Source organism: Salvelinus sp. IW2-2015, linkage group LG33 (genome assembly GCF_002910315.2).
Source record: "Salvelinus sp. IW2-2015 linkage group LG33, ASM291031v2, whole genome shotgun sequence".
NCBI lineage: Eukaryota > Metazoa > Chordata > Actinopteri > Salmoniformes > Salmonidae > Salvelinus > Salvelinus sp. IW2-2015.
The window spans coordinates 679,420-706,282 of NC_036872.1; the positions used below are offsets into that span (position 1 = coordinate 679,420).

The 26,863-nt window shown below is 40.8% G+C and overlaps 1 protein-coding gene and 1 pseudogene across 2 annotated transcripts; both read right to left on the minus strand.

Moving 5' to 3' along the window:
- Positions 1-459: 459 nt before the first annotated feature.
- Positions 460-1,250, minus strand: LOC111958067 (sesquipedalian-1-like; annotated as a pseudogene).
- A 4,266-nt stretch (positions 1,251-5,516) lies between these two features.
- Positions 5,517-14,598, minus strand: LOC111957453 (protein Largen-like). 2 transcript variants are annotated; one of them, XM_023978282.1, is made up of 4 exons: positions 13,813-14,598; positions 11,067-11,804; positions 10,894-10,973; positions 5,517-7,008 (listed from the first exon to the last, which is right to left on the minus strand). In XM_023978282.1, exons 1-3 carry the CDS (start codon positions 13,948-13,950, stop codon positions 10,935-10,937), a joined length of 915 nt encoding a protein of 304 aa, XP_023834050.1. In that variant the 5' UTR covers positions 13,951-14,598; the 3' UTR covers positions 5,517-7,008; positions 10,894-10,934. The 2 variants fall into 2 exon arrangements, with proteins under 2 accessions (XP_023834050.1, XP_023834051.1); XM_023978283.1 differs by lacking the exon at positions 10,894-10,973 and having other exon boundaries at positions 11,043-11,804.
- Positions 14,599-26,863: the final 12,265 nt, after the last annotated feature.

The window sequence follows — 26,863 nt, forward strand, 5'->3', positions numbered from 1 at the left end:
TGACTGGTACTGTACGTACCGATATACTGATTTCTATCATCTGTCAGACATACTCAATTCAGTAACATTCAGGGGTCATCCTTTGTGTATAGAAAAATGGTAGAAAACAACAATGATATAAAACGTGATAAAATAGCTGATTCAATTGTAGTTTAAGATTTAAAAAATACAAAATAACTAGAAATGTGTAAATACAAAGCTTTTCTTTGAAATACCATACTCACATATAAAATTAAGTGACAGTAAAGTCATATGACAACACACATCATACTACCGATGGCCCATGACAGCTAAAACTACCGGGAAAGTGCTGCTTTTAGCAAACCAGCCAGCTTCCCAGACTGCCCCAAGACAGTGTTTGGAATTACAAGGACACACTCTCACATTAAAATCAAATGTGCGAGGTGACAAGTACCCTTTCTAATGTTGGGCTGTGAGGTGGGAGGGAGGGGCGCCTAACTAGCTCTGAAGCCACTCCACCCTCAGTTCAGCAACCTATTTTCTGTACCAGTCGTGAAATTTGGAGAAGCAAAACTCAGGAGAGAGACGCACCCCTACTGCGCGGAGGCACAGGCGGAGGCCTGACCACATCGCCCCCTCCGTTCCCATTTCTGTTCCCCTCCCACGGCACACCAGAGGGGGGCAGTCTGCGCACCCATTGACCTGAGCAGAGGGCTTACTCTCTTTAGAATTGCCTGAAAGGAGTTGCACCTCCTCCTGAAGGCTGAGGGTATGAGTCTCCCCCTGTGCGATAGCTGAACCTGTAACCTGGGAAGAGGGCACCAGGGCAGCACTGGATGATGTTCCTGATTTGGAGCGTGCCACCGCCACAACCTTCCTGGAGGACTTGGGCATGCCCTGCAGCCGTCCAGGCCCATCCTGGATCTCCTCCAGCTCCCACACCACCAGGCGCATGTAGCCGAAGCTGGCTCGTGACACAGCTTTCATCCAAGATTCCATGGCTGCCTGGTTCTTCGCCGCTATCTTGTAGACACACACCTTGGCGCAGTCAAACTTGATGGTAAAGGCGAGCTCTTGCAGAGCATCACGGTGCAGCCCTCCAACACGATGATGCCGTTGGGTTCCTGGCTCTCACACTCCTCAAAGTAGAATAGCATGTTGCCCTTCAGGATGAACCAGCGCCTGTGGTAGGCTGTGTTCCACTCCCCCTTCTTGAACAGAAAACCCATCATGTCTGGGGGCGAGCCGCAGGTGGCATAGTGAGCCACACTACATTTGTTCAGCTTCATTACTCTCCCTCCACAGGGGAGTCCTTAATAATAGAAAAAGTACAATACAGCATCTGGTTACTAGTCAAACTCATCAATAAGATGATGTATGAATTATTTAGGTAATCATCTTTCACAATACGGTTTAGAAGCGTCTAGGATTAGACTACTGTAAACAAACGTCCTGTCTACCCAATTGTAGGTTACAAGTAGTGTAGTGCAACGTCTTGAATTATTTGGATTTGTTTACGAGATGCCTGGGGTCATGCAAGAGGTCACTGTAACGGTCTCTGCTAGCTAGATCCACTTAGCCTAATGGCATTGACGTAATATGATTGGACAGGTGAAGGCGAGTGCTCTGCCACATACAGTAGCTTTCACATGTCCAGACAAGTCTTTTCAGTGATGCATTTTTTAAGTATTAGGCTACTACAGGGTTAGGGTACAAAAATGTGCTTTTACATTTAACAGCATTTTCAGTCAATTGGTGCGTCAAAGACTGGATGTAGACGAGGGGTATCCTCATAGGTCTATCTCATATCCAGTAAGTGAATCCTTCACAGTCCAGTTTAACCTCACAACAGCCTTGGAACTCAGAATTCAACATCCCTCCTCTCGCCTTCTGCTGGAGTTGAAACAGAAAATAGTATACTGCAAAATATTACACTGAATCAGCTGTGTAGTGCTACGGCAAAAACCAAAACATGCACACCTTGGGGTCCCCAGGACCGCATTTGGGATTACGCTGAATTAGAATAAAGGTTAGGGTAAGGGACAGGGCTAAGGCTAGGGTAATGGTTAAATTTAGGGTTAGAATAAGGGTTATGGTTATGGTTAGAGCTACGGTTAGTAGTAGATAGTTAAGGGAGTATGCTAGGCACATAATCAGCGTAATAAATACACCCCAGTGTTAGCTAGTCAATCCAACCAGGGAAAGTAGAAAAAAGACAACGGTCACAACAAAAACTTTAGTTTGCTGCCCCTACTATCTGCCTAGCTAAATGTTTTTGGTCCAGACAGTAAACTTCAGCAAGTGCAGTTTGCTCACCGTAAAACAGGGTAGCCTACTTTATGCTACGTTGGTAATATTTATATATATATTTTTTAAATTGGGTATGACAGTTGTCCCATGTCCATCAGGGTTTTTTCTCATACCTTGCAGTGTTGTTGAAGCCAGAGACGGAAGAGGGAACGAGACATCAGACCTCTGGGGGTCAATGGCCTCTCCTCTCCTTCCTTAATCCGAAGACCAATACCTGGATAAGTGCTCGAGGAGTGTGTCAATTGGAAAAGGCTATAAGGACAGAATTTATTTAAAAAATGTGGTTAGGGTAAGGGTTAGGGTCAGAGTTAAGGGTTTGGTTAAGGTTAGGGTAAGGGTCCGTTTTAGGTTTATGCAAGTTGGTTTGAAAAAAGACTAAAGTCGATGTCCACACCCCCGTGGAATTGTAATTAGCACAATAAAATGTAAAAACATCAAATCTGTCAGTTAAAAGATAGAGATACGTTTTTTTGTATTGGATTAATCTTAATCCACCACATCCTGATCGCTCTGGAGTAGGTTTTTGTCAAGAATCCTTCTGTACTTTGCTCTGTTCATCTTTCCCTCAATCCTGCCTAGTCTCCCAGTCCCTGCCGCTGAAAAACATCCCCACAGCATGATGTTACCACCACCATGCTTCACCGTAGTGATGGTGCCAGCTTTCCTCCAGACTTGAAGCTTGGCATTCAGGCCAAAGAGTTAAATATTGATTTCATCAGACCAGAGAATCTTGTTTCTCATGGTCTGAGAGTCCTTTAGGTGCCTTTTGGCAAACTCCAAGTGGGCTGTCATGTGCCTTTTACTGAGGAGGGGCTTCCATCTGGCTCTCTAGCATAAAGGCCTGATTGGTGGAGTGCTGCAGAGATGGTTGTCCTTCTGGAAGGCTCTCCCATCTCCACAAAGGAACTCTGGAGCTCTGTCAAAGTGACCATTGGGTTCTTGGTCACCTCCCTGACCAAGGCCCTTCGCACCTCGATTTCTGAGTTTGGCCGGGCGGCCAGCTCTAGGAAGAGTCTTGGTGGTTCCAAACTTTATCTCTCAAATCAACACTTTTTTATAGAAAAACAACTAAATTGGATGTTCTAAGTTCACAACAATGCTTAAATCACATCACAAGACCACTTTTGAGGTCTGCAGAAAAAGACAAGAAATGTAGATTTTTTTAGTTGTGACCATTTAATTCAAGTGTGCAGGCACGTTGCACTGTTGTTTGGTTAGCGGTGTTTCTGTAGCGCACATGAGATGGAGTTTGCAAAACAAATGGCCACTGGATTGATGCAAAGAATCATGATATTCTGCCAGGTAAGCATAGGCTACTTTGTAGCTAGAATCCTGACTAGAACCCCAAAATTTGGTCATATTACTCCAGTGCTAGCCTCACCGCACTGGCTTCCTGTTAAGGATAGGGCTGATTTCAAAGTTTAACTGCTAACCTACAAAGCATTACATAGGCTCGCTCCTACCCATCTCTCCAATTTGGTCCTGCCGTACATACCGACACGTACGCTACGGTCACAAGACGCAGGCCTCCTTATTGTCCCTAGACTTTCTAAGCAAACAGCTGGAGGCAGGGCTTTCTCCTATAGAGCTCCATTTTTATGGAATGATCTGCCTATCCGTGTGAGAGATGCAGACTCAGTCTCGACCTTTAAGTCCTTACTGAAGACTCATCTCTTCAGTAGGTCCTATGATTGAATGTAGTCTGGCCCAGGGGTGCGAAGGTGAACGGCAAGGCACTGGAGCGACGAACTGCCCTTGCTGTCTCTGCCTGGCCGGCTTCCACTGGGACTCTCTGCCTCTGACCTTATTACGGAGTCTGAGTCACTGGCTTACTAGTGCTCTTCCATGCAGTCCCTAGGAGGGGTGCGTTACTTGAGTGGGTTGAGTCACAGACGTGATCTTCCTGTTCGGTTTTGTGCCCCCTCGGGCTCGTGAGGTGAGGTGGAGGAGGAATTCAGGGGCTATACTCAGCCTGGTCTCAGAGTTGTAAGTTGAAGGTCTGTTAATATCCGTCAGGTGGTGTGGAGGCTGTGCTTTGGCAAAGTGGGTGGGGTTATATCCTGCCTGGTTGGCCCTGTCTGGGGGTATCGTCGGATGTGGCCATAGTGTCCTCCGACCCACCCATCTTAGTCTCCAGTATCTATGCTGCAATAGTCCTTGTGCCGTGGGGCTAGGGTCAGTCTGTTATATCAGGTGTAATTCTCCTGTCTTATCTGGTGTCCTGTGTGAATTTAAGTATGCTCCCTATAATTCTATCTCTCTCCCTCTCTCCCTCCCCTACCGGACGACCTGAGCCCTAGGATCATGCCTCAGGACTACCTGGCCTGATGACTCCTGCCTGTCCCCAGTCCACCTGGTCGTGCTGCTGCTACAGTTTCAACTGTTCTGCGTGAACTATCTTAATTTATCCACCATCTTTGGTCAAGTATGGGTAACTGCGTGGGGAAAATTACGTACCTTCAATGAGAGGGGGCAAACATTTCAAGATGACATTGTTAGCAGAAAACAGGATCCCTTATTATAGTGAATAGAAAAATCGCAGTCTTCGTGGTCAATCTTCATGTAAATAAAAACAAAAATTGGAAGACAATCACGGTACCAATAATTGCTTATAATACACCAGTTATAAGTCCTTGAACTGATGATTTTAAAAATCGCACACAGAAGTAGTTATAAGGATATCTTTGTTGCTAATGGCAGCCTGCAGTGCCCCGGTCGGCCTTCAACTTGAGTTACTCAATGAGAGGAGGCAGCACTGAGCTAGCCTGCAACTTGACTTCCTGGAGTAGCTCAAACTGCGCATGTTATGTCTCCGTGAGACGCCGTCTTAACCGACTTCATTTGGCTTCAATGCGCTATTGAGTCTTCCCATAGGAACGAATGGTGTCACCTGATCGATGGCTTTGTCCATTCATATATACACAGTCATTGGACTCGTTTGAGTGGTAAGGCGAAAGCAACTGACTTTAGACAAAAGACGAGGAGTGAAGTCGGTGGAAGTTACATTGAAGGTCTACTTGGGACAATGGATGGATCACACAAGCTCATGGTTCATGCAATACAATTATTAAAATATCTATTCTGTTTTTCTTCCTTTTGCCTCTTATGTTTGAGATTGAGATAATGACATTGTAGTAGCTTGCTGTAATAGTTACTTTTTCATTTGACCTACAGAGGGTGATATACTGTAGGTCATTGACCTTTCAAAAAGCTTTGACATGTACAATCAACACAATAAACACACATACTTGAAATTATCCTGTAATTCACATATTAAAGGGAAAAGTCCACAAAGTATAAAGACTAACATAAGTGCAAAGTGCAAATTATTTATAAAGATGTGGACATGTACATTGTTTTCCCGACACGTCATTGACAAAGTTTGTTTTGTTACGTTCCATCCTCTTCAAAGCAAAGTCATTAGTGGTCCAGAGAGACAAGGACACACAGTCACAAAGTCCACATCAGCTAAGGGTGGGCAAAAGTGAGGTGCACTCCAGTTTGTGGAAGGGGCAGCATGTCTCAACAGCCTCTCCAGTAAATGCATAGGAGACCACAGTGATGACAGGATGAGGTGGAAGAAGAATCAGTCGTGCATTCATTCAGCATCATGCCTCCTCTGATGAGCACAACAATGTACTGTATTTGGTTTAATCTAGTTTGCTTTCATGTGCTAAGCATTTTTTTACACCCCTGTAACATAACGATTACATGTTTTTTTTAAATCTATATAAATACTCTCTCACTATAGAAATAGAATATCCACATATGCCCTGCAGAGATAAATGTATTTCAAAAGTGTGACAGTCTTCTTCAAAATACTACTCTCATCCCATGGAATATCAAAAATATTAGATTTTTTTATGTTAAAATCTCTGTAGAAAATTACTCTAAATATATACAAATACAATTTGATGCAAATGATTCTGTCTTTGAGAGTTGTTTAAAGCTGTATGCCATATCTTTGCAAGTAACTTGCATGACATTGAACATACATAGATTTCAATATGCACAACATATTCTGAACACAAATGAGTGACCAGCCTCCATTACAATTTCTGAGCCATTCAACTTGCCTCATATTGTATGTTGGATTTGCAAAAGGACACATTTATGTTTTTCACACCCTACTACAGTATAGACGTTAGAGGACCATGTTGCGGCTTCTATCTTCAGAGCAGTCACTGCAGATTACCAGATTTCACTGGATGTTTATGTCAAATATGTTATCTTCAAGGCAAATATAGCACAATTCACAGAGCTAAAAACTGTAACTGAGTGGGTCTTTTCTTGTTCAAATTATGGCTTTAAAATATTGGCCATGGTTTTTTCTCTCTCACGCACGCTCTCTCTCTTGCCCTCTCAACAGGAGTTGAGACTGTTATGAGTAGACTTCCACCTGGAAGAGTTCTCCGAATGCTGGGGACATCAGTTTAACCTATGACTAAACAGAAAATCTTAATTTCAGTTGTAAATGAACCAGTCCCACTTGGACACGTTTTCATCTTATTTTTCCATTACATTTGAACTTCTGCCATACTTCTCCGTGAGTAAGACTATGACTTGAGGACTTCCAATGTTCTCTCTCTGTGAGGATGAATTATTTGGCCATGGCTCGGGGGTTCTGGGGGATGTTCTGTCAGAGGTAGGGGGCATCGTTCTCAGTGACTGTATGATGAACTGTAGTTGATCAGCTTAATGTCAGTGAAGGCTGTTTCCACTCTTACCCAGAAGGACCTGCAGGGGAAACAAGGAAAACACATGCATATGAGCATTCTGACAATAAGAGGGAAATGCAATTGAATTGCATAAACAGCTGCAGCTATGGGAATGAACAGATTAAAAAAAGAACACGACCACAATTCAAATAAACGTTTTTTTGTCAGACATTGTTGCACAATTCCTTTCAGAGCATTCAAGGCTGCATTGTACACCTTTTTTTCATCTAATCACAAAAGAGTGAACAAAATAGAACATTCTCTTATAAAACATGCGCATGCAGCAACAGAATAATAGCCAACATCAATAATCCTGTATGTTGTTGGAACCTAACAGTTTGTAACTCACAGATGTTGGTCAACTTGAATGCTTTGTACTTGGACTGAAGATTGGGCTGTCTTTATCTAATTGTCAGAGTCAAATGGCTTACATCAACGGTGATTACACATAACAGTATAATGTTGATAGTGTCCCTTTTTTTACAGTTTCTGTAAAGTTTTGGGGTGACATAAAAGGCCTAACTGTATTTCCTAAATGTGTGTGGTTTCATACATTCCTCATAGCCTCTTGGTCAATTCTTACACTTGACAAATTCTTGAGTGTATATCTGGACAGCTGTGTCACCATAGCTGTGATAAACAAGTCCAAATTGTAATATTGTTTTCCCTTAAAAAAAGGAGATGCAGCTGATGTCTCTGCTTTTAATAGTCTCCAAAGGGGCATAATAATCTCTGATTAAGTTGGCTTCACAACAACATTTCTCAAACTCATGCCCTCTCTCTCTCTCTCTCTCTCTCTCATCATTGCGATAGACATCTCTTTATATGGCTCGTGTGGGCACACTCTTGTGGAAGCTCTTTTAAAGTTCTCACAACACGGATCTCTCAGCATTTCCTTTCAGTAGGCTATATTATGTATTTATGTATTTCCTGGAAATTGTTCTTAATTTGTTAGTTTTCAATAGCACTGTACTTCTTGATGAAGGTAAATACATTGATTTCTCTAGAATAAAATGTTTCTACTAATCTCATCAACAATGTGACCGGGCACACAAGCCTGACATTGCTACATCCTTCATGGCATAATTTTTTAAATGCTTGAATAAGCACAAATCCTTATCTAAATGGTGAACGCAGTTAGTAAGCTTGTCCAGTAGAGTAAAGAGATCATGCATTGAGTCACATCAACATAAAATTTCACGCCCCGCTTTTTTTCTTTGTTCACACTCACACACATTTCAAACACACGCTGCTTTTCCATGTCCGTTTTAGAGCATTGTCAACATTTGTGTTGGTACAAAGGCAGTATGAAAGATTGCTATCAGCATAGTAATAGCCTAGTCCTGCTCATTAGAAGCCTTGTTAGTAGGAGGTGCCCCTATTTCCATCCACCTCCAGGGTATGCCTAATTTAATTCATTCCAAAAGGGTTCTTTGGCTGTCCCCATAGGAGAACCATTTTTGGTTTCAGGTTGAACCCTTTCGGGTTCCATGTAGAACCCTCTGTGGAAAAGGTAATTCATGAACCCAAAGGGTTTGACCTGGAACCCAAAAGGGTTCTTCCTAGAACCAAAAGGGTTCTACCTGGAACCAAAAAGGGTTCTTCAAAGGGTTCTCCTATGGGGACAGCAAAATAACCATTTTAGGTTCTAAATGTCTTTGTTTTCATACGTTTTGAATGGCATAATAACATAGTAAAGCCCTACCACATACACACATGGGTATGACTGGTTGACTACAGTTCTATTCATTTATGGGGTCAATTAAGACCAAAATACCAACATCTGATGAATGGTTATATACAGTCAGGTCCATAATTATTGGCAGCCTTAATAAAGATGAGCAAAAAAGACTGTATAAAATAAATAATTACAAAAACGGAGCTACAGTGCCTTCAGAAAGTATTCACACCCCTTGACTTTTTTCCTATTTTTTTGTGTTGAACTTGAAATAGATTTAATTGAGATTTTTGTCACTGGCCTACAATACTCCATAATGTCAAAGTGAAATGACATTTTTACACATTTTTACAAATTCATTAAAAATGAAAAACTGAAATGTCTTGAGTCAAGTATTCAACACATATACAGATTCAACCACAAAGACCAAGTAGGTTATCCAATGCCTCGCAAAGAAGGGCATCTATTGGTAGATGGGTAAAAAAAAAGAAAGACATTGAATATCCCTTTGAGCACGGTGAAGTTATTCATTACACTTTGGAGAGTGTATCAATACACCCAGTCACTACAAATATACAGACGTCCTTCCTAACTCAGTTGCAAACCACTTATTGCATTTCACAATGAGGCCAATGGTGACTTTAAAACAGTTACAGAGATTAATGGTGATAGGAGAAAACTGAGGATAGATCGACACCATTGTAGTTACTCCACAATGCTCACCTAATTGACTGTATCGAATAAAAATATTCCAAAACATGCATCCTGTTTGCAACAAGGCACTAAAATAGTACTGCAAAAATTGTGGCAAATCAATTAACTTTTTGTCCTGAATACAAAGCGTTATGTTTGGGGCAAATCCAATACAACACATTACTGAGTACCACTCTCCATATTGTCAAGCATAGTGGTGGCTGTGTCATGCTTGTAATTGTTAAGGACTGGGGAGTTTTTCACAATAAACAAACATTTATAGAATGGAGCTAAGCACTGGCAAAATCCCAGAGGAAAACCTGGTTCAGTCTGCTTTCCACCAGACACTGGGAGGTGAATTCACCTTTCAGCAGGAGAGGCCAAATCTACATTGGAGTTGCTTACCAAGAAGACAGTGGTCGCGTTACAGTTTTGACTTAAATCTGCTTGATAATCTATAGCAAGACTTGAAAATGGTTGTCTAGCAATGATCAACAACCAACTTGACAGAGCTTGAAGAATTTTGAAAAGAATAAATGGGCAAATATTGTACAATCCAGGTGTGCAAAGCCCCTAGAGACTAACCCAGAAAGACTCACAGCTGTAATCGCTGCCAAAGGGGATTCTAACATGTATTGACTCAGGGGTGTGAATACTTATTATGTAAATGAGATCTTTCTGTATTTTATTTTCAATAAATGTCCGAAGATTTCTAAGACCATGTTTTCACTTTGTCAGTATGGGCTATTGTGTGTAGCTGGGTGGACATGTATTTGTTTCGTTTAACCATTTTGAATTCAGGCTGTAACACAATAAAATGTGGAATAAGTTGAGGGGTATGAATACTTTCTGAAGGCATTGTATGTATTTATACTAATACAATTGCTCAGAGAAAGACATTTTGTTCAACAAGAAATAAAAGCAAATCTCAAAAAGATAGGGGTGATAATGTATTGGCACTCCTGTTTATAATTCTCTAGGCACCCTCCCCTTACAAGGATAACGACACAGCCGTTTTCTAAAATGTTTTATGAGATTGGAGAACACGTTGGAAAGCTTCCTAGACCATTCCTCCATAGAGAATCTTTCCAGATCCTTGATATCCTTCATCGGCTCATATGGACTGCCCTATTCAATTCAAACCACAGGTTTACGATGGGGTTTAAGTCCGGAGACTGAGAAGACCATTGCAAAATGTTGATTTTGTGGCCAATTAACAATTTTTTTGAGCATACAATATAGCTCAGTATTTGTATCCTTCAAGTGAAGTGTGAGAGTGGAGCGATATTGAGTGAGAAAAGGTATGACCTTATTGCCATACTGTCAGACAGAGTGTGTTGTGCAGCGGACGGATTTGAGGGAAGCTAGGTTTCTTGTTTAACCTAGAGCATAAATTAATAACATGTTCTAACACAGCTTCCTGTTTCTTGAATCCCTTCAAAAATATGAGTCAATTTAACTTTACTTCTCTCAACCCAACCCTGCCAAACCCCCTTACACTCCAAGGACAGTTGTCGGTTGGCACTCACTCACCATTCATTCTCTCCTTGTGCATTATCTGTCTCTCTTTTTTCTCATTGTTTAGATAATCCACGTTTGACTGGAGTAGAAATCTGGTAAAATAGAAATAGAACACTATAAATAATTTTGAAATGTTTAATTAAGGGTAATTAACATCAAACCGTTGTGGTGGTTGATTTTCAAACCGTTGTGGTGGTTGATTTTCGGAGGATGGTTTTCTGTGGTTTCAAGGTAGGGTTAGGATGAGGCACACAAGGCGAGTTTGCAGGAGGGAAACTATGGCTGACGCTGAGGCTGCCATTTTCCAACAGGAGCTGGGGTGGTGGTGAGGAGGAGGAGCACTGATGGACAGGGCTCATTTCATCAGTCAATTCTGTCTGTAAGTGTATATCTGTGTTATTGACGTCATATTGCAGGTCACAGTCAGGGCAGTACCCGTGATACTGGACCTTTTCACTGAATCGGACCCGCTCCCTGGTGGCCTGGTGGCATTTGCTCTCTTCGTGCCGTAGCAAAGGCATGCGCGTACGTCCTTTCTCTGGAATACTATTTGAGATGCAGTACAATAAGTCTCTGTTTGGCTTCCCTGTGAAAACTTCATTGCGCATAAGAGTCCCGTTAGCCTTGGCTAGTAGGTTCCCTGATGGAGGATTCTTGTTGTTCTCCTCCGCTTTGATAGATGTCAGCCTGGGAGGCGGCAGAGGAGGGTGGGGCTTCTTCAGCACAGTCAGGACAGCAGGGCTGACAGACGGGGGCCTAAAGATAGCGTCGTCAGGGTAGATCTTGATCTTGTCAGTGCTGGAGGCTGTGGTGGTGGTGGTGCTGCTGCTACAGCTGCTGTTCAGGGTGTCTGTCTTGGAACTGTCTGTCATCTCCTCCTCCAGCTGTAGGTCACACGTGAGGGAGTCGATCTCATGCACAACCTGCACCAGTAGAAAGGAAAAAGAGCTATCATGGACAGTACTTATATTTAGCTTGACAGACATCAAAATAACAGACTATTAGAGTACAAAATACAGCAGCAGCCAAAATGTTACCGTATGAAGCACTTGTTGATGTGCAACCTGGCTATTAAAATAATGCATTATTATAATAACGTTTAACATTTGGTATTCTCAAGCCGGATTCACTTGCAACACAACAATATTATCTGATTCATTATGTATTTGTAAGGTAAGGGGAAACTACCACACAACCCACCAAATTGTATTCAGACTCAAAAGTGGGACCCTCTGGCTATGAATTAGCAGTACTAACTTGTTTAGATAAGAATTCATTCTGTGTGTATGCACTTACACATAGTGGACATATTCAATTTAAAATTGTTGAAAGCACATACTCTGCCTCCCATACATTCATGGTTGAGGTGATAATAATATACTACATAGTCAGTGTCGTAGTGAATGACTACATCTGCCCTGAGGTATCTTTACTAATTTTGACTAGAAATAAACCCTTATTACTGAAATGCATGCATCAAAAGACACAATGTTCAGAACTATTATGGATAGTCTGAAATGACTTTGTAACCCATAACTGACACAATACCTATTAAGACCTATGGAGATCATTTACATATCATGAAAACATTTCACTACTCACAATACAAGGGTAGTCAATACTTTGCCAAACCATGTCTGTGAACAGTATCCATACAGTATACCTTTTTAAAAATCATTACATTTTGAAGTAATTAAAGACATTGATGTAATATTGAAGCAATATCCGCATATCTACATTTCATGGAATATTAAACTGTGGCTGGGCGAAAAGCTCCTGTAGAGTGAAATCTCCATGCACAGTCATAAATCGATCATTTAGTGGGCCACAAAAAAAAGAGTCACAGTATCCAGTGCCACATGCTGTAGGGCATGTTGATTCTCTCTCCGTGCCAAGCATCTGGGTTCAGCTCCCCTTAAACATAGGCTTGAATCCAGCCAGTATAGTGTGTGAGTTGCAGTAGATAACTGCATTTGAATGGGATTGACTGAAATCTTGTAATATGTCCTCTAGGTTGGTTGTTTTAGCAGTGTTGTTAGACTAACAGACTGTGTATGCTTCCCTGAATAGAACACACTGACCCTGCTACTATTCCATTCAAATACATTATTTCAGAGGACACGTGTGCCGTATATCCATTTTAATTCAGGATGTAAGAAAAATCTTGCAAGTAGGTCTTATCCAAGTGACAACATGTCAGATAGGGGCGAGTTATTCAGCCCCAGCAAGCTGGACAGCTCTATTCTTACAAAAGCATATAGGTTGGCGACATCCACATGTCAAAGCACGTTAGACTGCGGGTTATGGAAGATGGTAGACAACAAGGATTATTATGATCAATGTGTGAAATTAAAATAAAACAAAGAAAGCATGAGATGAATGAATAAATGCAGTAAAATTGCAATTGTTATTCAGCTTAAATAACTTGGACCCAATGACAGCACTGTCAAAATCCTGATATTGTAAAAAGGTGCCTGGAGAGAGCTGCTGTATATTTTGACAGGAGACAAATCTCATGGAAACAGCAGGCCTAGGCTAGACAGTATTAAGATGATGACATGAAATGCAAAACCATTCCGGGGAACTTCAAGATGAACAATTAATCATGAATAATTTGTGTGCTTAAATCAAAGCATGCGCACCAAGGCGTTGTCATCCTCTGTATAGACAACCTGTCCTAAATATATTTCATGTTCACTGATAAGATATATTGTCACATATGATAGGCCAATGCAATGTTTGTAGGCCCTGGACTTAATTATTTATATCTGAGCCTTCAGATGTTTATTATAGAATAAGCTTGTTTTGCTCCCCACCAACAGAAAAACAATAGCCAAACCATACCAGCATGAAATTAAAAAAACATGTATGTTCATCTCAAACAGTCTAAAAGCCACTTAAGCCAGACATAAGGAAACCTATTCCACTAACCTCTTTGAGTTCCTTGGCCACATCCCTCAAGTCTCCCAGGATGGTCTCCAAATCCTTCATGATTGTCTTGATCTGCTTTTTTACTTTCACTTTGGAGACTACTCCTTCGGAAGATTCTGCATTTGATGTCCCTGACATTCTTCGTTGGCACAATGTATTTTAAGGATCACTAATAAATCCTTTCGGCGAAGCAAGACCATTTTGTCGATGCATTTTATTGCTCAGTTTTCTTCACATTCCTATTGGCTACATCACGCAAGAATGTAGTGAAGTGCAGTGACAGCGTCCCGGCGAGCACGCCTGCGCAATAGAGCATAGCAAAAATACTATTATCTTAAGAAACATATACAATATAATGTTGCTGAAGAGGTGTTTGTCGACAGTCGCTCATGATCATTCCACTGTTACCTTTCACATTTTCTCAAAAACTAAAATGCTGATAGTCACATTTCCTTGTGGCAAGCACTGCAAATTCACAATTTTGACGATGCCTAGTCAGGTCCAGCATGATAACTGAATGATAAGGAACAAGGCAAATAGGATAGAACACAGCAATCCAATCCATGCCCAATATTCTAATCATAACGGTCCGTTGGCTGCGCCAGGCATCCCCGTTGATTCTCTCTCAAAAATATATTTATATTCTACACAACGACAGTCCGATATAGTATAGGTTAAATTCATAAACTGCAGTTACATTACTGAATAAATGACAAGTGAAAATCATTCCATTTTCACATTGCCTCTTCATCGAAGCCTCCATGGTGTTTGATAGCCGACGTCGGGGGAGAGAACGGTCTCTATACGGCTGCGCTTAGAGCTGTAGTCGCATAACACACGCGCACGCGCCGCAGAAGCAGATCACCTGGGGCCTCATTTATAAACCATGTGTACAGTATGTACAAAATATACCCCAAAATGTGCGTGCCCCAGTTTTCACGCAAAGTTGGCATTTATAAAAAATGTACTTGACATGAGAATGTGCTCACATCCCAGCAAACTTTAGATCATGCGTACACACATCTACTATTGGCAAAAATAGCCTACTGTATTGCAAGCTGGCAAGTAAGTATTTTGTGCAAATGGGGGATATGATGAAAGCTTATTCATAAACAACTGGGAAAAAATATTAACAAGAATGCAGCCATTTGCCATTAGGGAGTGAATACCATTTAATATAATAACGGATACATGCAGTGGCAACCGGTCATTCAGGGCAAGAGGAGCAGAGCCACACCTGTTTTGAGCTCTACCTTACCTTTCTAGCAAAAATATATATAATAATAAATAAATAAAATATATATACAGTACCAGTCAAAAGTTTGGACACACCTACTCATTGAAGGGTTTATCTTTAATTATAATATTTTCAACATTGTTGAATAATAGTGAAGACATCAAAACTATGACATAATACGTATGGAATCATGTAGTAACCAAAAAAGGTGTTTAACAAATCAAAATATATTTTATATTTGAGATTCTTCAAAGTAGCCACCCTTTGGCTTGATGACACCTTTGCACACTCCTGGTATTCTCTCAACCAGCTTCATGAGGTAGTCACCTGAAATGCATTTCAATATTTAAAGTTTTTTTTAATCTAACCTTTATTGAACAAGGCAAGTCAGTTAAGAACATTCTTATTTACAATGAAGGCCTACCGTCATTTTATTAGCAGGTGTACCTTGTTAAAAGTTCCTTGCAAAAGTCTGCATTTAACCGTTTGCAATACAGGAAAATAGCCTTACGCTTGAGTAAATTACAAATACCCCTGACATTAATTGAACAAAGAGATAAAGACATAAACTTCAACCAACAACCTTGTTATGCCAATATAAGCTTTTCCTGAGGAAATGTAACTCAAAAGGATTTCCATCCCATTATTAACCTCCCAAAAAAATAAAAAAAATATTGGTCATACAGTTACAAAAGTATTCTTACTCCCACAAGGGGGAGACATTGTGTAGACTTCACAATAAGCAGTTATTCACCTATAGTTACACGGAACCCAAACCGGCTGTGCGCATGCGCCATCGTGCGCCATCGTGCATACATTTATGTTGTCCCCCCACACCAAATGCGATCACGACACGCAGGTTAAAATATCAAAACAAACTCTGAACCAATTACATTAATTTGGGGACAGGTCAAAAAGCATTAAACATGTATGGCAATTTAGCTAGCTAGCTTGCACATGCTAGCTAATTTGTCCTGGGATGTAAATGTAAAATGTAAATGTAAATTTTGTATGTGGGGCGCTGTCCTCAGATAATTGCATGGTATGCTTTCGCCGTAAAGCCTTTTTGAAATCTGACAACGCGGTTAGATTAACAAGAAGTTAAGCTTTTAAATGATGTAGAACACTTGTTTGTTCATGAAAGTTTAATATTACAATCTTGTCATTTGAATTTGGCGCGCTCCAGCTTCACCGGATGTTGTCGATTTTGATCCCGTTGACGGGATCCGTGCGCTAAGAGTTAACTGCTGGCTACTCTTCTTCCGTGGCTTAACCCAACCAGAAAAGGTCACAAGTGATTCCCTAAAAGCTGTCTGCATTTAAACAGAAAGTTCATGTCTTAATTAATTGATAGTGTCAGAATTAAATTACTTCTCAATTAAAGTCAATTGTTGGTTTCCTCGGCTATAGAAGGTTGTAGCTCAGCCTCAGTGTCAAATAAATGAAACAATGATATCCCCATATGAATCATTGTCACGTCTTCCCCGGGTATTTTACAGCTTGTTTCTAGCATAAAGCATCACGGACCAAAGCGCTGTAAATAATCGGATCTGTTTTGACATTTTCTTTTATAAAAGGTAGGCCTATGGCATACTCTCTCAAACCTCCTCAATTCGAGTCCTGATTTTAACTTCACAGCCCTTTACTGACACAGAGGCAGGCTATTTTAAAGAGTGCATGGTGGGTGGAGGAATTGGCCGGAAAATCTATGGATATAGCAGCCTATATCCTAATTCCGTCTGTCAAACAGGTAGGCCTATCTCTTATTAGGAATAAATACGCCTCAACACAAAGCCCTCTTGTTCGTTGTTAGTAAAGTCTAATTTAAATGAAGAAGGTTTAAATGAATTATGCCTAGGCTACTCCAATTTGCCTACTTTCAGCACCATGAGCTTTCCATTTCTGATTGATTGTTCCGCGGCTGATGCTTCAAATATCAGCACCACAAAGTAAGTTACTCGAATCTGGCTTATTGTGAAGTCAATAACTCTGTGATGAATATATAATGAGCAAGAAACATATTGTTTTTATTCAAATACATTATAGTAGTAGCAAGCTATCAAAGTTGGCTCGTTTTCATCTTTGCGCTCTCCTTCTCAAATGGAATAAAACATAGGATATAGGCTAGTCCAAGGCAAGATATAGTTTTTTTTGGAATAGGCATAATCCCCAAAAATGTGTGGAAGAATTATTTGACTCTACTCCTGAACTGCCACGGTAGGGCTACTCAGCACAACATTGGGTATGCGGCACAAATTTTTTTTTGATCAGCAAGAGCAGAGCAGGCCGCAATATCCACTGCAGTGTGTAATGCAGCATAGTTTAATTTACACCATTCCAGCAGCTATCTTAGAAATATAACTTTGCTCCGTGCTTCTCCGAGCATGCACTTCATAGCCTGTAGGCTATGGATCATTTGATTGAGACCACACTAAATAGCCTGCTGAAAATCAGAGATGAGGGGCGGCATCGGGCACAACTAATTCTAAAACACTGAGAAATATCAAAATTGTATCAATTACAGATTACATGACCCTCCTCTGGTCTAGATAAAATATATATATATTAAACCCTACCCTTGACTGAAATTTAAAAAGTATGACCCTTCCCCATTTTCCTCCAAGTAAACATTCTGTAAATTTCGATCCATCGTTGAACATACAATTATGTATTTTACAGTTATAACGAAGGTGAAATCTTATAGTTAGTCGTTTTATAATTGTATTATACTATATTTAGAAAGCATATAAGTCATTTCAAGCCATTTTCATAGTTTTTTTTATAGGAAATACATCCTATTTACCATACAGTATTTGTACTGTGCACTTGAGCCTTTCTTGAAGTATAAAGAATTACTAGTTATTGTTTATGGCCCTCTCATGATAAATAATTACTTTTAGGGATTACGTAGATTACATTTTTGATTACATTTAGTTACCTTGAATTAACCCAGTGTATCCCAAATGGTCCTCATGACCCTCATATTTGATCTAGGCATTCGAACACTAGCACACCTGATTCAACAATAGTGAAAACTGCTTTAACCAATAAGTGAGAGGTCGAAATATATCCAATTGTTACCAGGAAAAAAATGGGGGAGGGTCATGCTTTTTCAATTTCAGTCAGGGGGAGGGTTTAGTATTTTTTTATTTAGTCCAGGGGAGGGTCATGTCACTTATAATTGATGAAATGTCCTATTGCTCAGTGTTTGATAATTAGTTGCTTATTATATCTTGATGTGTGTCCGATGCTGCCCCTCATCCCTAACTCTCTGCTGGGCGCTAATATCAAGTGTGCCTATTGTGGTCTCAATCAAATGATCTATAGCCTCAGGGCCGGATTAATGCAGGTGTTTACCGGGGCCGAAGCCCCTGTGCCCAGGCTTGTGAGGGAACCAAGAGGCAGAAAAATTATTAATAATAATAATTAAGGAAATATATATTGTATATTATATATACATTATATATTACATACAGTACCAGTCAAAAGTTTGGAAACACTTACTCATTCAAGAGTTTTTCTTTATTTTTACTATTTTCTACATTGTAGAATAATAATGAAGACATCAAAACTATGAAATAATACTTATGGAATCATGTATTAACCACAAAAGTGTTAAACAAATGAAAAATATATGTTATATTTGAAATTCTTCAAATAGCCACCCTTTGCCTTGATGACAGCTTTGCACACTCTTGGCATTCTCTCAAGCAGCTTCATGAGGTGGTCACCTGGAATGCATTTCAATGAACAGGTGTGCCTTGTTAAAAGTGAATTTGTGGAATTTCTTTCCTTCTTAATGCGTTTGAGCCAATCAGTTGTTTTGTGACAAGGTAGGGGTGTTATACAGAAAATAGCCCTATTTGGTAAAAGACCAAGTCAAAATTATAGCAAAAACAGCTCAAATAAGCAAAGAGAAACGACAGTCCATCATTACTTTAAGACATGAAGGTCAGTCAATCTGGAAAATGTCAAGAACTTTGAAAGTTTCTTCAAGTGCAGTCGCAAAAACCATCAAGCGCTATGATGAAACTGACAGAAGACGCAGACTTACCTCTGCTGCAGTGGATAAATTCATTAGTTACCAGCCTCAGAAATAGCAGCCCAAATAAATGTTTCACAGAGTTTCACAACTGCTGTGTCTTTGTGAGACGCAGAGTAAGTGAACGGATGATCTCCGCATGTGTGCTTCTCACTGTGAAGCATGGAGGATGAGGTTTGATGGTGTGGGGGTGCTTTGCTGGTGACACTGTCTGTGATTTATTTCGAATTCAAGGCACACTTAACCAGCACGGCTACCACAGCATAATGCAGCGATACGCCATCCCATCTGGTTTGTGCTTAGTGGGACTATCATTTGTTTTTCAACAGGACAATGACCCAACACACCTCCAGGCTATTTGACCAAGAAGGAGTGTGATGGAGTGCTGCATCAGATGACCTGGCCTCCACAATCACCCGACCTCAACCCAATTGAGATGGTTTGGGATGAGTTGGATTGCAGAGTGAAGGGAAAGCAGCCAACAAGTGCTCAGCATATGTGGGAACTCATTTAAGACTGTTGGAAAAGCATTCCAGGTGAAGCTGGTTGAGAGAATGCCAAGTGTGTGCAAAGCTGTCATCAAGGCAAATGGTGGCTACTTTGAAGAATCTAAAATGTTAAATATATTTTGTTTTTTTTAACACTTTTTTTGATTACTACATGATTCCATATGTGTTATTTCATAGTTTTGATGTCTTCACTATTCTTCTACAATATAGAAAAAAAAAGAAAATCCCTTGAATGAGTAGGTGTGTCCAAACTTTTGACTGGGACTTTTTTGAACTAGGCACGTCAGTTAAGAACAAATTCTTATTTGCAATGACAGCCTACCCTGGACGACGCTGGGCCGATTGTGCGCCGTCCTATGAGACTCCCAACCACGGCTGGATGTGATACATCCTGGATTCAAACCAGGGACTGTAGTGACACCTCTTGCACTAAGATGCAGTGCCTTAGAGCATATATTTTATATTTTTTTACTGCAACTGCCAACCACAGGAAGACTCAAGATCCTGCTCTCAATGAGTGTAGACAGCATTCTGCTGCCACTCTGCTAATCATCAGATGGGGGAGGAGAGGAGGTAGGGGGGCCCACGTGGGTAACTGGGGGCCCACGTGGGTAACTGGGGGCCCTGCCTTGATTGGGTAACTAATTAATACAAAATAAAAAATTAACCTCATTATAAATAAATGTGACAGGGGCTGGGGCCCAAGAGGCAAAAAATATATAAATAAAATTACAGTGTTATAATTGTTCATCCAGCCACAGGAGCCCGCTCTTAATGTTCAAAATACACCAGAGAGCACAATTTAGCTACAGAGGATCAATAGTTTATAAAAAGAACTGCGTATTAAGTATTATGACAAGCACATTTTCCAGATTGACTGACCTGGGGTGGCAGGTAGCCTAGTGGTTAGAGTGTTGGGCCAGTAACTGAAAGGTTGCTAGATGAAATCCCCGAGCTGACAAGGTAAAACTCTGTTGTTCTGCCCCTGAACAAGGCAGTTAACCCACTGTTCCTAGGCTGTCATTGTAAATAAGAATTTGTTTTTAACTGACTTGCCTAGTCAAATAAAAAAATCTGCTAAAATTAAGGTAACACCATCATGACGTGTCTTAAAGGGTGTTGCTCCAACATAAGCTGCTGGAACAGCTTCAATGCACCTTGGCTTAGATTCTACAAGTGGACCTAAACCATGCCAGGAAAATACATAACATATGCTTTGTATACAGTATGTTTACTCAAGTGTTTTCCTTTATTTTGGCAGTTACCAGTATGCCTACAGTCGGGAAGGCTGCAGTTTGGGAAGCATGCTCGCTAAATATAGGCTACAGCTTGTTGCCTTGTAATCCATAGAATGGTTTTGTAACCTCTTACCCTTGCAGTTTGACTGTTAAACTTATAGGTACACAAAAAATTGATGCCAGTCCTGATTTGGTTAGGAACTGCCATCTATGGATTAGACCTATATTTATTTCTATGGTTGGTTTGTTTTTTGCAGATTGCAAAATACAATGAAGGAAAAACGTACAGTTTGGAAAGCAAATGCCTACTGCTGAAACGAGAAGACTATCTGTCGGTAGAACCAATATATATATTTTTCTCAACAACTCCAAATTGTAGCTCACAGCAGCACTGTTTTTCAAAGTACTGAAGCTCATCTATTGCCACTACGAGCGCATCGGCCATCACCGTGAGTAACCTATGGATTCATCTTCCTCTTAGGTGCGTCAGTGTGCCACTGGAAATTGTATTTAGTAGCCTATTGTAGCCTATGATATATATACGGTATATTGCCTCCTAATATTGTACAGTATGTGTGTTCCTTCATTGGCCTGGGCTATTGTTTGTTTGAATTCAAGACCAGATTGATCTCAGTATGACAATAACCAGGTGTCCATCCAACCTTTTTACGCGAGTAAAGGTCGGGAAAAAAATGTAGACAGGCGTGATGAAACAAACATTTTTTGGTAAACTTTCCAAATGTGTACAAAACTAAGTACTCTAGACAAGGTGACATCTTTTTGAATAGGTAAAATTAATTATATGAGAAATGTCAATGGAAACGCTTTTATGCGCAAATATTGATATAATAGCCTTCATATCGAAGTAAATATCACATTCTGACCATAGTTCTTTTGTGTTTTTTCTTGTTTTAGTGTTGGTCAGGACGTGAGCTGGGTGGGCATTCTATGTTTTGTGTTTCTATGTTGGGTTTGTTGTTTGGCCTAATATGGTTCTCAATCAGAGGCAGGTGTTTGTCATTGTCTCTGATTGGGAACCATATTAAGGCAGCCTGTTTTGTGTTGGGATTTGTGGGTGGTTGTCTTCTGTCTTTGTGTTCTCTACACCAGATAGGACTGTATCGGTTTTGCCACATTTGTTATTTTTGTAAGTGTTCACGTTTATCGTCTTAATTAAATATGTTGAGCACGAACTATGCTGCGTCTTGGTCCGATCCCTGCTACACCTCCTCTTCAGACGAAGAGGAGGAAGGCTGCCGTTACAGAACCACCCACCAAACTCGGACCAAGCAGCGTAGTAACGGGCAGCAGCGGCAGCAGCAGCAGCAGCGGCCAATTACACAGGACTCCTGGACATGGGAAGAGATTCTGGACGGTAAGGGACCCTGGGCTAAAGCTGGAGAATATCGCCGCTCTCGTGAAGAGCTGGAGGCAGCTAAAGCCGAGAGGCGGTGGTATGAGGCAGCACGGAAGCGTGGCTGGAAGCCAGAGAGGCAGCCCCAAACATTTCTTGGGGGGGAGGCTAAAGGGGAGTGTGGCGAAGTCAAGTAGGAGACCTGCGCCAACTTCCCGGGCTTACCGTGGAGAGCGAGAATACGGGCAGACACCGTGTTATGCGGAAGAGCGCACGGTGTCTCCTGTACGTGTGTATAGCCCGGTGCGGTACATCCCAGCTCCTCGCATCGGCCGGGCTAGAGTGGGCATCGAGCCAGGTGCCATGAAGCCGGCTCAACGCATCTGGTCTCCAGTGCGTCTCCTCGGGCCGGTGTACATGGCACCAGCCTTACGCATGGTGTCCCCGGTTCGCCAGCACAGCCCAGTGCGGGTTATTCCACCACCCCGCACTGGCCTGGCTACGGGGAGCATTCAACCAGGTAAGGTTGGGCAGGTAAGGCTGGCCCGTCCTAGGAGTGAGTGTAAATGGTAGGCATGTTCTCTGCTATCCACTTTATGTTAAAATTATTATTTTGGGTATAGGGGAGAGTCACCTTTCTTTTGCAAGCGTTGCGGGAGGGTAAAAATATTGTGGAGGAAAAATGTATAGTCTGGAGACCGCCTTGAATTGTACATATTGTTTCATACAATCATGTGTTCCTGCAGGTGCTGAGACGCGATATGAGGGGGAGACGGTCATGACTCCCTCCTCAGACCCTTTGGCAGAACGCCCAGAATATGTTGTATAAATTAAGACAGGAGACGTGCTAGAGACATGCTGGAAGCAACCCTAGGAACCATTCCTATGTAGCGTGTCTGTGTACGCAGTATATAAGATAACTAACGGGACTGCCTCGGGAGAGCTCACTTTAGACTGGTATTTTATGCATCTAAGTTTGCCTAAGACCTCCCCAGCTTGCTGATAATAAAGAACGATTAATTTAATATTGACCTGTGTTGAATTTCCACGACAATATTGTGATGGAACATTTTATGTTGTTGCTTTTCTATTTACCAATTTCTGTGTTCTATGTTTGTGCTTTTCTAATAACCGTTTTCTGTGTTCATGCAAGTGACTGACTGAGTGAATCCTCACTATCAGTATCTGCAATTTGGCAGTACGCCCAGACCCTTGTTTTGAGAATGAAAGATATCTCAAGTTTCAAGATCTCAGCTTAGAGAAGAAGCCTCACAAAGTATTGGTCGGTCACATGAATGAACCAAACGTTAATGATAAATTATTATGAATAAGCTAAATCATGCAAATATCACTTTCTGTGTAAGTGTATAAGATAACTAATAGGACTGCCCCATTAGAGCTCCTGACAGTGCATCAAGTTTGTTGGAACGTCTCCTGCGTGCTAACAATAAACAATGATTGATTGAAGATTGACGTCGAGTGTCCCTGTGTAAGAAAATCCATATCAATACATTTCACTGAAGGGAGGGCCATACATTTTCATTTCAGAGAGGTCAGATTTTCTCCAGGTATCCCTCATTATAAACAGTGGTGTAAAGTTCTTAAGTAAAAATACTTAAAAGTAATACTTAATTCGTTTTTTACGGTATCTGTACTTTACTATTTATATTTTTGACAACTTTTACTTCACTGCATTCCTAAAGAAAATAATTAAATTTTTACTTCATACATTTTCCTTGACACCCAAAAGTACTTGTTACATTTTGACAGGAAAATGGTCCAATTCACACACTTATCAAGAGAACATCCCTTGGTCATTTCTACTGCCTCTGATCTGGCGGACTCACTAAACACATGCTTTGTTTGTAAATTAATGTTGTAGTGTACCCCTGGCTATCCGTAAATAAAATAAAAAACAAGATAATTGTTCTGTCTGGTTTGCATAAAATACGGAATTTGAAATTAATACTTTTACTTTTACTTTTGATACTTAAATACATTTTAGCAATTCCATTTAATTTTGATACTTAAGTATATTTAAAACAAAATACTTTTAGACTTTTACTCAAGTAGTATTTTACTGGGTGACTTTCACTTTTACTTGAGTCCTTTTCTATTAAGGTATCTTTACTTTTACTCAAGTATGACTTTTGGGTACTTTTTACACCACTGATTATAAAAAATATACAGTCCTTTAGTGTTAGAGAAAATGTGCATATGTTGTAAAGGTCTCTCGATCAAAACGTCTGCCCCCATAGCTGTGGACTTCTTTCTCACAGAGCTCTACTAGCTTGGCTTCCTGAACTCATTAGGCACTAGATTTTCATCTCATATTAACCTTGTCCGACTATGATATAAATAAATCTATTCATTATTTTAGAATAATGGCTATAAATTGATCTCTGAATGTGCTACAGTGATGAAATCACTCCCCCCTGCTGTGCTACAATGTAAGGATTGCAAGCATGTGCGTGGTCAGTGGCTGTGATGTAGGGTTCAGCTAGGAGTTGATGGAGAGTTAGAAGAAAACTATACTACTGTGTCCACAACCTGGTCTCAGAGCATTTCGTATTATTCTGTACGTAAATCCGGGACACCACATTTAGTATGATATGTTACGTTTCGTATGGTATGTATTCATTTGTGGATGTCCATCATCCATTTCATATTATGTTACGAATTACAGTTCGTATTATATTTGAAGAATTTACAAATGTAAAATATGTTAAAAACTTTCCAAAACATATGATATGCTACGAATTCTAGCTCGGTGGCTAGTTGGCTAATGTTAGCTAGCATGCTAATGTTAGCTAGGCTAGGGTTAAAGTCAAGTTTGGGAGTTAGGTTAACCCATTACAGTCTAAGCCCTGTCTAAGGGGGGGGGGGGGGGGGGGGGCTTCTACTAAGCTATATGGAATAGTTTTTTTGTGCAAATGTTGTGCATAAATTTGTTTACATCCCTGTTAGTAAGCATTTTTTCCTTTGTCAAGATTATCAATCCAACTGACAGGTGTGGCATATCAGGAAGCGGATTAAATATCATGATCATTACACAGGTGCACCTAATGCTTTGGACAATAAAAGGCCACTAAAATGTGCAGTTTTGTCACACAACACAATGCCACAGATGTCTCAAGTTTTCAGGGAGAGTGCAATTGGCATGGTGACTGCAGGAATGTCCACCAGAGCTGTTGCCAGAGAATTTAACATTAATTTCTCTACCATTCGCCTTTATACATTTATCTAGCATCTCACATGTAGGGTTTTCCACAATGTCGTTTTAGAGAATTGCTGATGTCAATGATGTGAACAGAGTGCCCCATGGAGGCAGTGGGATTATGGTATGGGCAGGCATAAACTACGGGCAATGAACACAATTGTATTTTGTCAATGGCCATTTGAATGCACAGAAATACCGGGACGAGATCCTGAGGCCCATTTGTTTTATAAAGGTATCTGCTCCCTTTGTTGTGAGCTACATTTGGAATTTGTCTTGTGGGAACGTAACGGGTCGTCTGGGATTTTGTTTCCCATGAGTATGATAGTCGCTCTAATCACCTTCTTAGAAGCTCTCCTGTACCCAGATAGTTGAGTGTTCAAAATACACTTTGTGGTAGTTTTCTGTCACTGACATCCACCCAAAGGGGTAATAAGACTGGTGGAATCATTTTAAAAGTTGCGTAAACACACAGGCTTATAAATAAAAAAGCCATGGACTTAAAGTTTGACATTTCTTTGGAAAGCCCTACATGTGAGATGCTAGATAAATGTATAAAGGTGAATCTGCTCATCATTGCAAAGTATTATGACACCAAAGTGGCATCTGGTGATCCAAACACAGTAGTCAAAGAGTTGATAGGTATTATTTTGGCGGAGAAGGAATTCCTCTCGGAGAGAGATGAAAAGTGTGCTACAGGTAGTGGGGTGAGTCCTGTAGATGTGCAGCTGAGGGAGTTAGAACTAAAGGCAAAATTGGAGCAACAGAAATTAGAGCTTGAGCACAAGGAAAGAGAACGTGAGGAGAGATTGGGGCAACATACTTTAGAGTTGGAGCACAGGCTAAGACAACAAGAATGTGAACATGCAGCCAGACCACAAGAACAGGAACATGAGCATCCCATTCGACTAAGAGAGATAGATCCGGAAACACTCTGAATCCAGTCAGGCCATCCTGCACCCTCAACAGAGTTTGACCTTGGTCGGAATAGCCGACTTGTACCGCTTTCAATGAAAAAGAGGATGTATATTTTACTCTGTTTGAGTGAATTGCCACGTCACTGCTCCTCCAAAGTGTTCTTGTGCGAAAGGTTTGGAAAGTGTACACTGCTTTATCTCTTGACCAGAATTCAAATTATGACTGTTAAAGCTGCTATCCTTCGGGATTACAAGTTAGTCCCAGAAGCATACAGACAACAGTTCCCGTAAATTACGAAAAAACAAAATCACAAAGCCATGTTGAGTTCGCAAGGGAACAAGCATGTCTTTTTGATCGGTGGTGTGGTTCTCAAGAGGTCAAGGACATTGAGGATTTAAAGTCACTCATACTTCTCAAGCAGTTCAAGAATTGCCTTCACGAACGGGTTGCTACCTACGTTTATGAGCAAAAGGATCTCACTCTTGAGAAAGCTGCAGTTCTTGCAAATGGGTTTGTGTTGACACATAAAACTACCT

Excerpts from the sequence above, each read along its gene's own strand:
- LOC111957453 (XM_023978282.1), bottom strand. The coding sequence starts at position 13,950 with ATGTCAGGGACATCAAATGCAGAATCTTCCGAAGGAGTAGTCTCCAAA. Across the intron at positions 11,805-13,812 it reads TGGCCAAGGAACTCAAAGAG|GTTGTGCATGAGATCGACTC; the intron begins GTTAGTGGAATA and ends CTACTGGTGCAG. Across the intron at positions 10,974-11,066 it reads GAAAATCAACCACCACAACG|ATTTCTACTCCAGTCAAACG; the intron begins GTTTGAAAATCA and ends CTATTTTACCAG.